General features: G+C 64.1%; 1 protein-coding gene across 2 annotated transcripts in view; it reads left to right on the top strand.

Annotated features, from left to right (window-relative positions):
- The window catches only part of TAFA5 (TAFA chemokine like family member 5), a 190415-nt gene that overhangs the window by 114039 nt on the left and 63732 nt on the right, over positions 1 to 12644 (top strand). For both annotated transcript variants that reach the window (XM_078449284.2, XM_078449285.2), the window contains exon 2: positions 2239 to 2388. In XM_078449284.2, the coding sequence (XP_078305410.1) occupies positions 2239 to 2388 (150 nt within the window). The remainder of the gene's footprint in view (positions 1 to 2238; positions 2389 to 12644) is intronic.

Here is a 12644-nt window from a genome sequence, read left to right on the forward strand (position 1 = left end):
GCGGGTCGGTGTGGAAGCGTGTCCGCCTGGGGGGCCCTGGCAGTCTCGTCATCTGCCGGCACCACCCGTGCCCGGGGCGTGGGCCACAGCTGTGGCACGTGGGGGCCACCGTGCCGGCCTGACCACCGCTGATTGCTGGGCCGTCGGGGTGACGGGCGCTCTGGGTCGCAGAGACCCCGTCGGCCCCCTCGCTGTGGCCCCGAGTCCCGATGTGCCCGGCAGCGTCTCTCGTGGCCCCAGTGCTCGTGCTGGAACACGGGCCGGTTAACGCCTTAGGTGAGGAGTCGCGTGGCTGGCTGGCGCCTCGCTTCGCAGGCGGGACTCACGGTGTCCAGGGGTCCTTCTCCCCGCACCCGTGCGGCCCCCCCAGGAAACCTCGTGTGTCGTCCGACAGGCTCTGGGTAGCAGGCCTGGGGTCACTGCACGCAGCCCTCTGAGTCCGCGGCTGGCGCGTCTGGTGCCTCCCGGTTCTCACGCACACACGGCACCCCCCGGCTCGAGGGTGTGCTTCCTGCTTTGCACCCGGCTCGGGCTTGGCTACGGACCTATAGGTGACAAAAAGGCAGGAGCGATGTTGTGCAGTGAGCTGCCTGGAGGGCCCGGGGGACTGCCTGGAGGAGGGGCCCGAGGTGACAGCAGGCACGTGGACAGTGAAGGACAGCAGGGCTGAGAAGTGCCACCCAGGAGCCCCCGGGAACCCCCTGCTTTCCCCTGCAGGGTGGGAGCCACCCCCACCCCACCTGCCCCACCGGCCCGTCTCCTGGCGGTCGCTTCTTCGCGGTTCCCTTATCCTGTGATCCAGCATGCAGGCCCCGTCCCCACGCTGTCCCGTCTCCCGGCCGGGCCCCGCGTGACGCGTGTCTGTAGGAGCTGGTCCTCCTGGCTCCCCAGGGCGCTGTGCGGTCTGCTTTGCTCACAGCATGGTTGCGGGGCCCAGCGACACCAACGGCATTCAGTAGGTGCTTACTGTTTGCCGAGGGACCGGGAGAGTGAGAACGTGAGTGCACAGAGCCTCCGGTGGTTCTCCAGAGTGGACACGCGGGTGGAGGCTGCAGCTGGGTGGCCGGGGTGGAGGGGCAGTGGGGGCCCAGCCCAGGGACACACCGGTGCTGCACCGGCCGAGCTGGGGACGGCCTCCGGTCGGCACGGGGCGAGGTGGCCGGTCTCTGGCAGGACGGCCCTCCGTGCAGAGCCGACACCGTCCCGGCAAACGTTCTCAGGGGGTCGGGGGGGGGGGCCGTGCCAGGTTTCACAGAAGTGACAGCCTGCAGAAGGCAGGTTCCCCTCTGCTGGGACGTTGGCGGCACAGGCACCCTTTCTGTGACTCGGGGACCACCGAGGAGGAGGAAGCCACCCCAACTGGTTGTCACCTTCGAAGGAAACCTGTCCCTTCTCTGGACACTGCTGGCCCAGGGGTGGACCAAGGACAGCCCCGTGCCCTGGGGTGGCCAGTATTTAGGGATCAGGGCAGTGTCCACGTGGGAAGGCAGGAGTGAGGGGGGCATCCAGGTAACCTGTGTGTACCTGTGTGTGCGTGCCTGCACGGGACACGTGTGCAACGTATGAGCGCCGTCTGTGTACCTAGGCGGGCGTCGATGGGTCACACATGTGCTGTGTGGGCGTCTCCCCGTACCCGCCCGTGTGGCTCCTGGCCTTGGCACCTTCACACCTGAGTCCAGCTCGCGTGAACCCATGTGAGGTGCGTTCCGTGCCCACCTTCCGGGCGTGTGCGGGCGTGTCTGTGTCTGTGCGTGCACCTGGCTGCGTCCTTGTGCAGCGTGCCTGCTCTCAGCCCCGTGCTGACGGGGGGAGGCTCCCCTGCGATGTGGCGGGCGCGCAGCCGTTAACACAGCTGGGAATGCGTCTTGGCCAGCGGAGACCCAGGGGCCGGCGTGGGCTCGGATCTCTGCGCTCTGGGCGGTCTGGCTGCTTCCATCAGAGGCCCGACAGCGAGGCTCGGCCCCTTCATCTCCGGCGTGACGGACGGGGCCACAGTTAATTTCCTGTCTGCCCGGGCAGGCCCTCGAGCGTCCCCGTGCAGAGCAGAGGTAGCTGGGCTGACCCAGTGCCGGCCCCATACGGCGTGTTTCTGACAGCGTCCTTTCGCGAGTTTGAGACGGGCACTCCGGGCGGGCAGCCTGCCTCCCGCGGCTGCCGGGGCCCCTCCGTGGGTGGGAGGGCTGGGACGCTCGGCCCCCTGCCTCGGCCGTTCAGCCCACGCCCGTGCCTCTCTTGCAGGTCAGCTGGCCGCCGGCACCTGTGAGATTGTGACCCTGGACCGCGACAGCAGCCAGCCCAGGAGGACGATCGCCCGGCAGACGGCTCGCTGTGCCTGCAGAAAGGGGCAGATCGCGGGCACCACGAGAGCCCGGCCCGCCTGCGTGGACGGTAAGAGCCCTCGGTCGCGACCCCCTCGAAGGCCCGGGCGGCTGGGGTCCAGCGGACACAGCCCGGCCCCCACCACTGGGAACGCCTGTGGAGGCCGCCGGCTGTCTGGGCCTGGCCTCAGGCAGGACGGCCCTGATGGGGCGCTCGGTGCCCGGACGGTGTTGGTGTCTCTGCGTGTGTGGAGTTTGGGGTGCTGCGGGGGGCAGAGAGTCACAGGCCCAGGCGGGGACCGTGGCCCCTCAGTGTCGCTGCGGGCGGAGGGGGTGCAGGCCGGCAGCCCTGGATGCCGTTATATCCCTCACATGTGGTTTCTGGGGGAGGCCACCCGCTCAGTGACCCGCGTCAGGACCCCATCCCCCTCGGGCTCCGAGAGCGGGGAGGCGGTGAGGCCTCCCCACGGCCAGCGGGCTGTCTGGCCTCTGAGATGTGCCACATTAACATCCTCGCTGGACGAGGGCCCAGGCACCTTGTGTTAGGTGGTATCTTCGGGGATGGTCTTTGAAACAGAATCGCAAATACTCTTAGAAGCAGAGGGGAGCCCTTGCAATGCCCATCACCTTGGTAGATGGGCCTCTGTGTGCGGTCCGGGGTGAGACCCGGCATCCGCGGGCAGGCCAGCATCGGGGCCGGGCCGGAGCCCCGTGACCGGAGCAGGCGGCCTAGGGGGTGCTCCTGTGGCCAGGCCAATGGCGGCCTCGTGTGTCAGAGCTGCTTGGGGTGGGGGGACCCCATGCAGGGTGTTCTGGGGGGGCTGCAGGAGGTGTGGTCACAGCCTGACAAGGTGGTGGGGTCCCAGGGCTCAGCCGTGCCCTTCCTTCCCCGACAGCCTCTGCACGGGGCTCTGGGCACCTCCTCCCCGGTTCGGATCAGCGGCTTCTGTGTGGGAGCCCGCTTCCTGCCCAACCAGGATACTGCGGTAATGACCACCCCCACTGCCCTCGGTGCTCGGGACGGTCACCTGAGGAAGGATGGCCGTGGGAGCCTGGGGCCGGGACAGTTGGAGCACCTGACCTCGGAAGTTCACTGGCGGGGGGTTGGGCCCTCGGGAGTAGGGATGTTAGCATCCCCAGGGGTGGGCTTTTGGATGGGCCGGCGGCCCCAGGGGGGCCCCCGGAGCCACAAGGCACCAGGAAGGGGTCAGCAGAGCCGTGAGGCCACCTTGGGGGATGGAGACTGACCAGGAGGGGACCTCTGCCCCTGGTGTCACCGGTGAGCCTGTCCCCGGCCTGTCTGGGGCGTGGTGGGGCAGTGAGTCGGCTCGGGAGCTGCAGGCCCGGCCCACCCACGCCTGGTCCCCCTTTGGGGCTGAGCAGGCTGCTTGGGCCTGGCCCGGGGGGCCCGCGGTACGAGGTCCCTGGAGGCCCGGCGGGGCTCCCGGCTGACCCCACCCCAGGGCCCATTTGACTGTCTCTGGCCCCCGTGGCCACGTGCCGCCAGCCCTGAGGGGCTCCTTGGGAACGCGGGGGGCACTTGGGAGAAGGTGGCAGAGGGGCTGACCCTGCCCGTGGGGGGCTGGAGGCAAGTGGGGGCATCTCGAGGACCTGGTGCTCAGAGGGGCTCGTCGCGGGAGCTGGGTTTGTTTTTAAGAACCGTCGTCTGCTGTCGGTGGGCGTCCCATAAAAGGCGTGCGATTGAGCGAGCAGGGGGGTACCTGCCCCCTGGGGGTGGCAGTGTCCGTTCCGGAACTCGGTGCAGCCCAGCTCAGGTGCTCGGTGAATTCGGGCCGGGGCGGCCTCCCTGACTCCCAGGGAGCTGCATTTGTACCCTAGCAACCCCTCCCCCTCTGCCCCCGGCTCCCGAAACCGGATCAGACTCCCAGTGACGCACACCTTCTTCCTGACGCTCATCGATCCTTCCCAGGGCTGAGCGTGGGGCGTGGGGCGCGGGGCACGGGGCACGGGGCGATGGGCCCCCTCCTTGCTAGCCCCGCGAGCCTGCAGGGAGAGTTGGGGTCCAAGGTGCTTCCTAATCGAATCCGGGTCTGCTCATCTGAAACCACGTTCTCTCCCCTCTCCCGCGAGCCTTCCAGCGCCTCAGGGGCCGTGTCCCAGAGACCCGAATTAAAACCTGGCCGCTGCCAGGGTAGGACAGACAAATTTGTTGGCGTTCTGGTTCTGCACAGTGGGCATTTTCTCCGCTGCCGTCTAATTTAATTTTTGCTTTTCTATTTCCCTGCTCTGGGTGCATAATAAGTTTCCTCACGTGTGCGTTGTGGCTGCTGCAGAAAAACCTTGAACCTTCTCGGTGGGTGCGATCCGGCACAAGCAGGGTCAGTGGGGTGGTCTGTGCTGACCCTGCTGTGTGGTCGGCAGGGAGCCTGCAGTCCTGGAGCACCCCTGCGTCTGTCCACCTGTTCATTCATTCATTCATTCATTCGTTCACGCTCTCGTACGTTCAGATACGGGGTGTGCTCTTGAGTGATTGACGCTCAGGATACCTAATACCTAGAACATACAGTGCTGTGGGGCTGGGGTCCAGACTGTGGGGCAGGGGCTGCGGGACCTCAGAGCACAGCCGTCCCTTCGTGTCCGGGACCTTGGCAAAGTTACTTCCACAAGGGGGCATTTGAGTAGGGTATTGAGGGATGAAGAGGGGCTCGCCAGGGAAGCTTTTCTTCCCGAAAGGAGGGTGCTTGTGGCAGGAGGGGCGACTCCTGGCCGTGTCTGCAGGGGCACGTTCTCATGCACAAATACAGGGGATGCGGCTCGCCTCAGGGGCCGCCCCCGGTCGTGGATGCCGCGGCCGCGGCTCTGGGAAGCCACGAGCTCCCCTGTGCCCCTCAGTGGACACGTGCGGGCCGGGTGCCTCTGCAGGGCTGCCGTGAGGACCGCGGTCCTTCCCACTGAGGCAGGGTCTTGCTTTGTAAGTGGAGGCCCTGCCTCCCCTCAGCTGACTTCTCCAGAAACGCCTTGGAAAGGAATCGAAGTAAAGAAAGCAGGTGATGCCGGGGCCGGGTGCAGGCGGTCGGAGCAGAGAGGGCTGTTTCTAAAGCAGCCCTGCCCGCAGCCAGGGGGGCAGAAGGAGAGGGGCCCCTGGGCGTCTGGGGGAGGAGGCAGGTCAGCGTCTGTAGTGAGGCCCGGGGCCCGCCGGAGGAGGGGGAGGGTGACCTGGGCTGTCGGGATGTCTGGAGAGGCTTTGGGGAGTCACGGCTCCCTTCAGCGCATGGTCGGCCGGGCTCTCCCGGGGCCCTGGGGGTGACCCTGGTGGTGACGCAGTTCACCGGTGGCACCGCTGGGAGCCCACCTGCCTTCTAGGTGACCTGGCCCTTCAGTCCCGAGCAGGGAATGCACCACATCACGTGCCTGCACGTGAAGTTCGGAACTTGTAACACGCTCTCCTGTCCACGGGAGCCTGGGACGCCGGAAGCCCCAGGTGCGGAGTGGAGACGTCTGGTCGGCGATTCCCTGTGCCCTCACCGTCGGGCGCTGGTGGGCTGGGCCCCCGCCTTCATCCACAGACTGGACATCGGCAGGCTCTGCACGTGAGATACGGCGTGCAAACGGCTCCCTAAGCTGCTACCTGCTCCCCCCAACTTAGGGACCCACCGCCCCTCCCCCTTTACACTGTGTCCAGCAGCAGGTGATCCCCGGGTCCCGGACGCGGCCTTGAGGGCCTCCGCCGAGGAAGCACAGAGCAGGGACAGGCATCTGGGCGCGTTTGCTTGCGGACGGCTGCTGAGGTTCCGGATGAGAACGGGGTCCTCCGTCCGGGAGGAGGTGAAGGTCCGGGAATGAAGCCTCCCATATTCTGTCCGCTGGTCGTTGACAAGCGTTTCCAGACCATTCGGCAGGGAAAGCGTCGTCTTATCAACACGTGGCGCCGTGACCCCTGGAAGCCGCGTGCACGGCCGTGGAGCGGGACCCGCCGTGTACAGAAGTTAACGTGACCCAGATCAGAGGCTGAACCCGTAGACGGCTTAGAAGAAGATGGGGGTGAACCTTCGCGATCTGGACTTGGCAAAGGATTCTTAGATCTGACACCAAAGGCACGAGCAAAAAGAGAGAAGAGAAGGTGAACGCGACTTCACCAAAACTCAACACTCTGGTGCTTCCGAGGACACGGTCGAGGAAGTGAAAAGACAGTCCACCAAGCGGGAGCAAATATTTGCAAATAACGATCACGGGCTTGTCTGCAGAACATACAAAGAACTCCTACGACTAGATGATGAAAAGACGAACAGCCCAGTTGAGAAAGCGGCAGAGGGTTTGAACAGGTGTATTTTCAAAGAAGGTATTTGTGCAAACAGCCAGGGAACACGTGGACAGATGCTCGGTCCTCAGCCACCAGGAAGAGGCACACGGGGCCGTGTGGGAGCTCCGCGGAGTCGGACCGTCACGTGTGTTGGCGGGGAGGTGGACGGTCAGAGCCCCCCTGCGGCTGCGGGCGTGCAGGTGTGGCTGCCCCGGGAGCTGGTCTGGCTCAACGTAGTGCTGTCTTAGGAGCCGTGGCTCCACCCCCCGCGGGGTCCTGGGCGTGGGCCGAGGGGAAGTGAGGACACGCGTCCACGCACACACGCACCCGCGTGTTCACGAGGGCGGACAAAGAGTGGAAACGACCCACGGGTCCGCCAGGGGGTGAACGGTGCCGTACGTCCACGGAACGGAACGTTACCGACCCGTGAAAAGGAGGGACGCCCCACAACACGCGTGAGCCATGAGTGAGAGATGCCGGGCGCGGAGGACGGGGACTGTGTGAGTCCGTGTCCACGAGTGTCCGGGGCGGGCAAGTCTCCGGAGCGAGAGGGCAAGGAGCGAGCGGGGCGGGGGGGGGGGGGGGGGGGGGCAGTGATCAGCAGCTCAGGGTTCTTCTCAGGCCGTGAAAGTGTTCTAAAACGGACTGGGCGGGGGCACAGCTCTGCGAAAACCCTGAAAGCTGCGGATGCTGTGCTTCCCGTGGGTGAATCACGGGGCGGGGGGGGGAGGAAGGCGGCCGGAAGGGGCGCGGGGCCTCGCGTGCGGCCGGAGCCGGCGCTGGCCAGTCCGCTTTCGTGGCGGGGACCAGGGGTAGGACGTGGGCGGTCCCGCAGCCCCGCCGGGTGGGGGTTCCGACTGGCGACGGACGGGCGGCCAGGAGAGGCTGGTGTAGACGCTTGGTGGGGAAGGGCCGGTATTTGGGACGTAGGATGCGGTGAAAACGAGTAACTGCAGAAACGCGCCTCCAGGAGGCCCTCGGGCAGAAGTCTGTGTTTGCTCGGCTCCGCGGACGCCGCTGGGCGAGGGCGGCGGGTGTCAGGCCCGAGGCCCTGCGGCCACAGCTTGATCGGCACGTGCCTGCCCCATGTAGCAGGAGGGAGGCCCGGGGCCCAGAAGCAGAAGCAAAGGGGAAGCACCCTGAGGCCATCTGGGCGCCGGCGGAGGGGGGTGGGGTGGCCCAGAGGGTGGGGGGGCCACTCTGGCTGGCGGTTCTCAGGAGGGGGTGGGGGGTGGGTTCAGAGGAGGACGGGGGGTGGGGGTTACGCCCCCATCTTCGGTCCTGCGTGGGGTGGGGACCGTCATAGTGTCCTGTCCCTGGAAGTAAGCCGGTGTGCCCTGTGGCCCGGGCAGGCCCTGAGACACCTTCCCGTGTGCTCCTGAGACACGCAGGGCGCGTGCGGCCCCTCAGCAGACGTGGGCTGCCTACACGTCTGTGCTCTCACCTTTGTTCTAGCTCAGGAAGTTCCCGGCTTTCTGGAAGCTTCTTGAGGCTGCGGCCGGGACAGGCCAGCCCCTGGGAACCTGGGCTTGGGGCCCCAGCTCTGCAGAGTGCGGGGCACCCCAGGGGCCAGTGTGGTGGGCAGAGGAGAGGACAGAGTGTGTCCGGTGCGTCTGCAGCCTGACCACGCGTTCCGATGACGACAGGGCCATTGTAACGCTCAGTCCCCCGCCATTCTGCTGTCGCTGGAGTCCAGCTTCTTGCTGGACAAGCTCTGGGGAAGGGGTGATGGTTACGGAGTCCCGGAGTCTCTGCAGATGCCACCACCCGCCCTCCTGAGGCCACCCCCATTCCAGCTGCTTGTCCAGGACCAGGGGGACTCTGAGGTGCCCTCTGACGAGGCCCCGAGCCGCGATTTCTCTGGGGAGGAGGGCGGGGTGTGCGTGCAGAAAGCCCGGCAGGGACCGTGAGCGGCACCAGGTCTGTGCACCCAGCAGCCCTGCCAGGGAAGGGTGCGTGAGGCTGTGCTGCAGGCCCGGGCCTGGAGGGGAGCTCTGGAGGGATCCGGGGTCAGGAAGGAGCTTGGGGCCCAGCCCAGGCTGGCTGCACCCACGGGCTGTAATAGCCTCTTACGGCCGGCCTGTCGCTTCGTGAGTTCACTTTCATCCGAAAGGAGAAAACCATCCTTCTCTGGCACCTTCTCGCTGGGATATCTAACTTAACTGCCTTTGATCGTGGACGACCACACGGTGGCCGGCCGCGTGGCCATTTCATGTTCATGCAGAGAGATCAGAGCACCGGCCTGTCACCATCGGGTGCTCTTATCTCAGCCCAGACTCCCCTGGAGCCCCAGCCACACACGGGTCTGAGTGAGGGAGAGAGTGGCCCCCTGCTGTGATCCCTGCTGTGGCCCCAGCTATGACCCTGACTGTGACCCCCAACTGTGACCCCCAAATGTGACCCTGGCTGTGACCCCCTGCTGTGGCCCTGGCTGTGGCCCCCTGCTGTGATCCCTGCTGTGGCCCCAGCTGTGACCCTGACTGTGACCCCCAACTGTGACCCTGGCTGTGGCCCCCTGCTGTGATCCTGGCTGTGACCTCCTACTGTGGCCCTGGGTGTGGCCCCCTGTTGTCACCCTGGCTGTGGCCTCTGCTGTGACCCTGGCTGTGCCCCCTTGCTGTGGCCCTGGCTTGGCTGCCCAGAGGGTCCGGGTCTGTCTGCCCTCCTGCTGTGCAGGCCCCCACGGCCCAATCTCTCCTGTCCTTGTGCCTCACAGCAGAATTCGGTGTTTTTTCTAGGTGGCTGCAGTCTCTGAGCAGGACGGGACTTGAGTTGAACCCGCTGACAGCCTGGTGTAGAGGGAGCGGGGAGCAGTGTTCAGATACTCTGGCACCGGGCTGTGCAGTCTCGGGGGCGGACAGAGATGCCGGGCCAGCCGGCCTCACCGCATGTCCCTGCAGCCCCCCGGGAGCGCTGGGGGTGGGGGTGGGGGCAGAGACAGAAGCGTGAGATGGGGGAGCCGCATAGGGCAGCACAAACCCCGTGGGGCCACAGGCGCAGGGCTGAGCCGAGCAGAGGCAGCAGCAAAAGTTCCGGAAGGCTTTCCGGGGGAGCCGAGCACTGTGTCCGGGGAGGTAGCCACACCCACCTGCCCGGTGATGCCCTAGGTGCCTGGGGGCCCCTGGCTGCAGGCACGAGTGGGCGCGAGGCCGCCCCACGTCCACGTCCACGTCCACGTCCACGTCCAGTACTGTCCGGACCCTCCAACCCTGCTCACTGAGAGGAAACAGCCTCTGAAGGGGCGGACGGGATACAGAGGGGACAGCTGGCCTCCGTCCTTTTGGGGAAAAGCTTTTATGTGCTTCAGTACTTAGAAAAACGGACGGAAGTGTTCACGTGTATTTAGAAACGCGTGTGTGTACTTTGCGCAGCCGGGTGGCCTCTGGCAGGTCACCTAGAGTCTGCGAGCTCGGGCAGAGATGCAGCCCGGCCCGGCTTCCTGCGCCCTGCGGTGACGTCCTCTCTTCTTGGTGGCACTGCTTGGGAGACCCGCCCCCTGCGGGGTGCAGGAGCAGACTCAGGACAGCTTGGGAGAGCCGTGTTCCGTGTCCGGGGGTTTCGTGAGCTGACTGTTAGCATCAGCCGGTATTAAAAATTAAGTCCTGTAAGTATACCTGTGAGTAAATTACGTTAAAAACAAAGGTACCCATTTTGAGACAGAAGAAAAAGAAGAGGCAGCTAAACTTAAGTAGAAGGAAGAAAGTAACATAGGATTGGAATAGAAAAAACAAGGAAAACAGGGCGCCTGGGGGCTCAGTCGCTTGAGCGTCCGACTCTTGATTTCAGCTCAGGCCATGATCTCACGGTTCACGTGTTTGAGCCGTCACTGTGCTCTGTGCTGACAGTGGGGATATTCTCTCTCTCTCTCTCTCTCAAAATAAATAATCAAACATAAAAAATATATCAGAGAAGAGACCCTCCTAATTGGCGTGACCCTCACACCGGAAGCATCGGGCAAAGACATGGGAAAGAAAACACAGACCTTCCGAGTGTAGACGCAGAAATCCCCAGCAGGGGACTAGCCGGCTTCCCCCAGGGGCACGCCGAGAGGGTCACACGCCGTGACCAGGTGGGACTCACGTCACGGATGGGTGTGAGTCCGGTTCTGGGAGCCCGTGAGCGTAGAATGCCGTAGGAACAGAATCGAGAACAAAAATCCTACGATCGTCCCCACGGTGGCAACAAAGGCGTTCGCACAATCTGACGCCATATCGTGGTAACAACGTTCAACAAACTAGGACAAAGAGAGGTTTTCAACGCGACAAAGAGCATCTAGGAAACGCGGACAGACAGCATCCTCGGAGGAGGGAGAACGGACGCTTTTGCCCCGATTTCAAGGACAAGACCAGGGCGTCTGCTCTCGTGACTTCTATTCAGCATCGTCCTGGAGGCTGTCGCCCGGGAAGGTGGGCGGGAGAAAGAAGTAAGGCCATCGGTTCACGGGTGATGTGATCGTTTGTAAATAAAATCTTAAGGAATCTACATGCACGCTTGGACTCCTAAAGGCTTCAGCCAGGTTGCAGGATATAAGATCAATATACAAAATTGAATTTCTCTGCAGTGGTGGTGAACAACGTGAAAACGATCTCAGGAAGACAATTCCATTTACAATAACGTCAAAAAAAAGAAAAAAACCCAAAGAGTCAAAAATAGACATAGCAAGTGCCAGACTCCTGCCCCGAAAGCTATAAAACAGGGCTGTGCTAATAATGTCACTTCCCTCATCTTATACATTTTAATCAGCATTTGAGAATAATCAGCATGTGTAAGGAGAAATGTCTTTGAACCCTCTTTGAGGAAATTCTCTCCAGGAAACCGGGAGCTTGCTCCGATTGGGACCATTATCAGGGATGCTCGTGACGTTAACCGGGGAACGATGCAGGGGGTCCGCACGGATCACCAGACGCTCCACCCTGTCCCACGTTCAGCTCGGGGACGTCGCAGATACTCCCCGTTGCAGGACAGTGAGATCTGGTCTCACTGGGCTCCACCCAGGCTGACGCAGGCAGCTCCCTCCTGACGTTGCCGAGGCTGCGTTGCCTCCAGGAAGGAGGGCACAAGGGTGCCCAGCTCTGGAGCTGATCTGCATGGGGGACGGGAGAAGCATGAAACAAGAGTGCAGATTCAGGCTGCGGCATCCAGGGAAGGTTTCCTGGAGGAGGTGACCCTTGCGCCCCTGATGGGACCGTGGTGGTCACGAGCAGGTGCAGCTGTGGGCCAGGCCTGAGGGTCCCCCAGTCTTCCTGGTCGTGGCAGCTGCAGAGGAGGGACGCAGGCGGCCGCCCTTGTCTCCTGCACCACCACCCCCGAAGCACTCACGCCACGCATAGGCACGCCCCAGTGCTCAGCATTGTGGCTGGTGCTGCCCTTGGCCTCGGTCCCTCTCTGGGCTGCAGGCCAGCGGAGAGGCATACACCAGCTACCGTGCCCCCCCCATCTTGGTCTACAGGGTGACCTTGTGGAGGGGAGGAGTCCACACAGCCGTACCGGCCACACGGCCACTTCCAGGCTGAGCCCGAGAGGGACGGGCACAGGGAGGCTGGCCACCGTGGGTGCAGTGCCTGTCCGTGCACCCAGGGCCCCTTCTTGGGGAGGCCAGCTTAGGAGAGCAGACAGACTCAGTCACATTGTGGGGCCTGGGCAGAGGCCAGGGGCGGGGTGGGGGCCCCTGCGGGTCGAGGCACCAAGCTGGGTGGGGCACTGGTGCCCGTTGCCCTCATTCTCCCCTCCCTGTGACCGCCCTACCCTGGTGTGGGGCTGTGTCCTCCCCTGGACGTGTGGCAGGGGCTTTGCTGAAGGCAGGGGGCCCCGGGACCACCCAGCCGGCACCTGCACCCCCCCCGACCCCCAGGGTGGGACCTCCTTTGATGAGCACGGAGCCTTCCCGCTGTCTTTGATGTTACTGGAGATTTCCAACTCAATTAAACCGTGTGATGAGAAACAAATCAAAGCCAGGGAAATTTTAGATGAGACAATTTTATTTTGATCTCGGGAGATGCTTTGATCACGGGATATCGGGGTGATGGGAGCATGCCTGTGGGGGAGCGGCAGCCCCTGGTCCCATC

The sequence above is a fragment of the Panthera onca genome, chromosome B4 (genome assembly GCF_046562875.1).
Source record: "Panthera onca isolate mPanOnc1 chromosome B4, mPanOnc1 haplotype 2, whole genome shotgun sequence".
Classification (NCBI taxonomy): Eukaryota; Metazoa; Chordata; class Mammalia; order Carnivora; family Felidae; genus Panthera; species Panthera onca.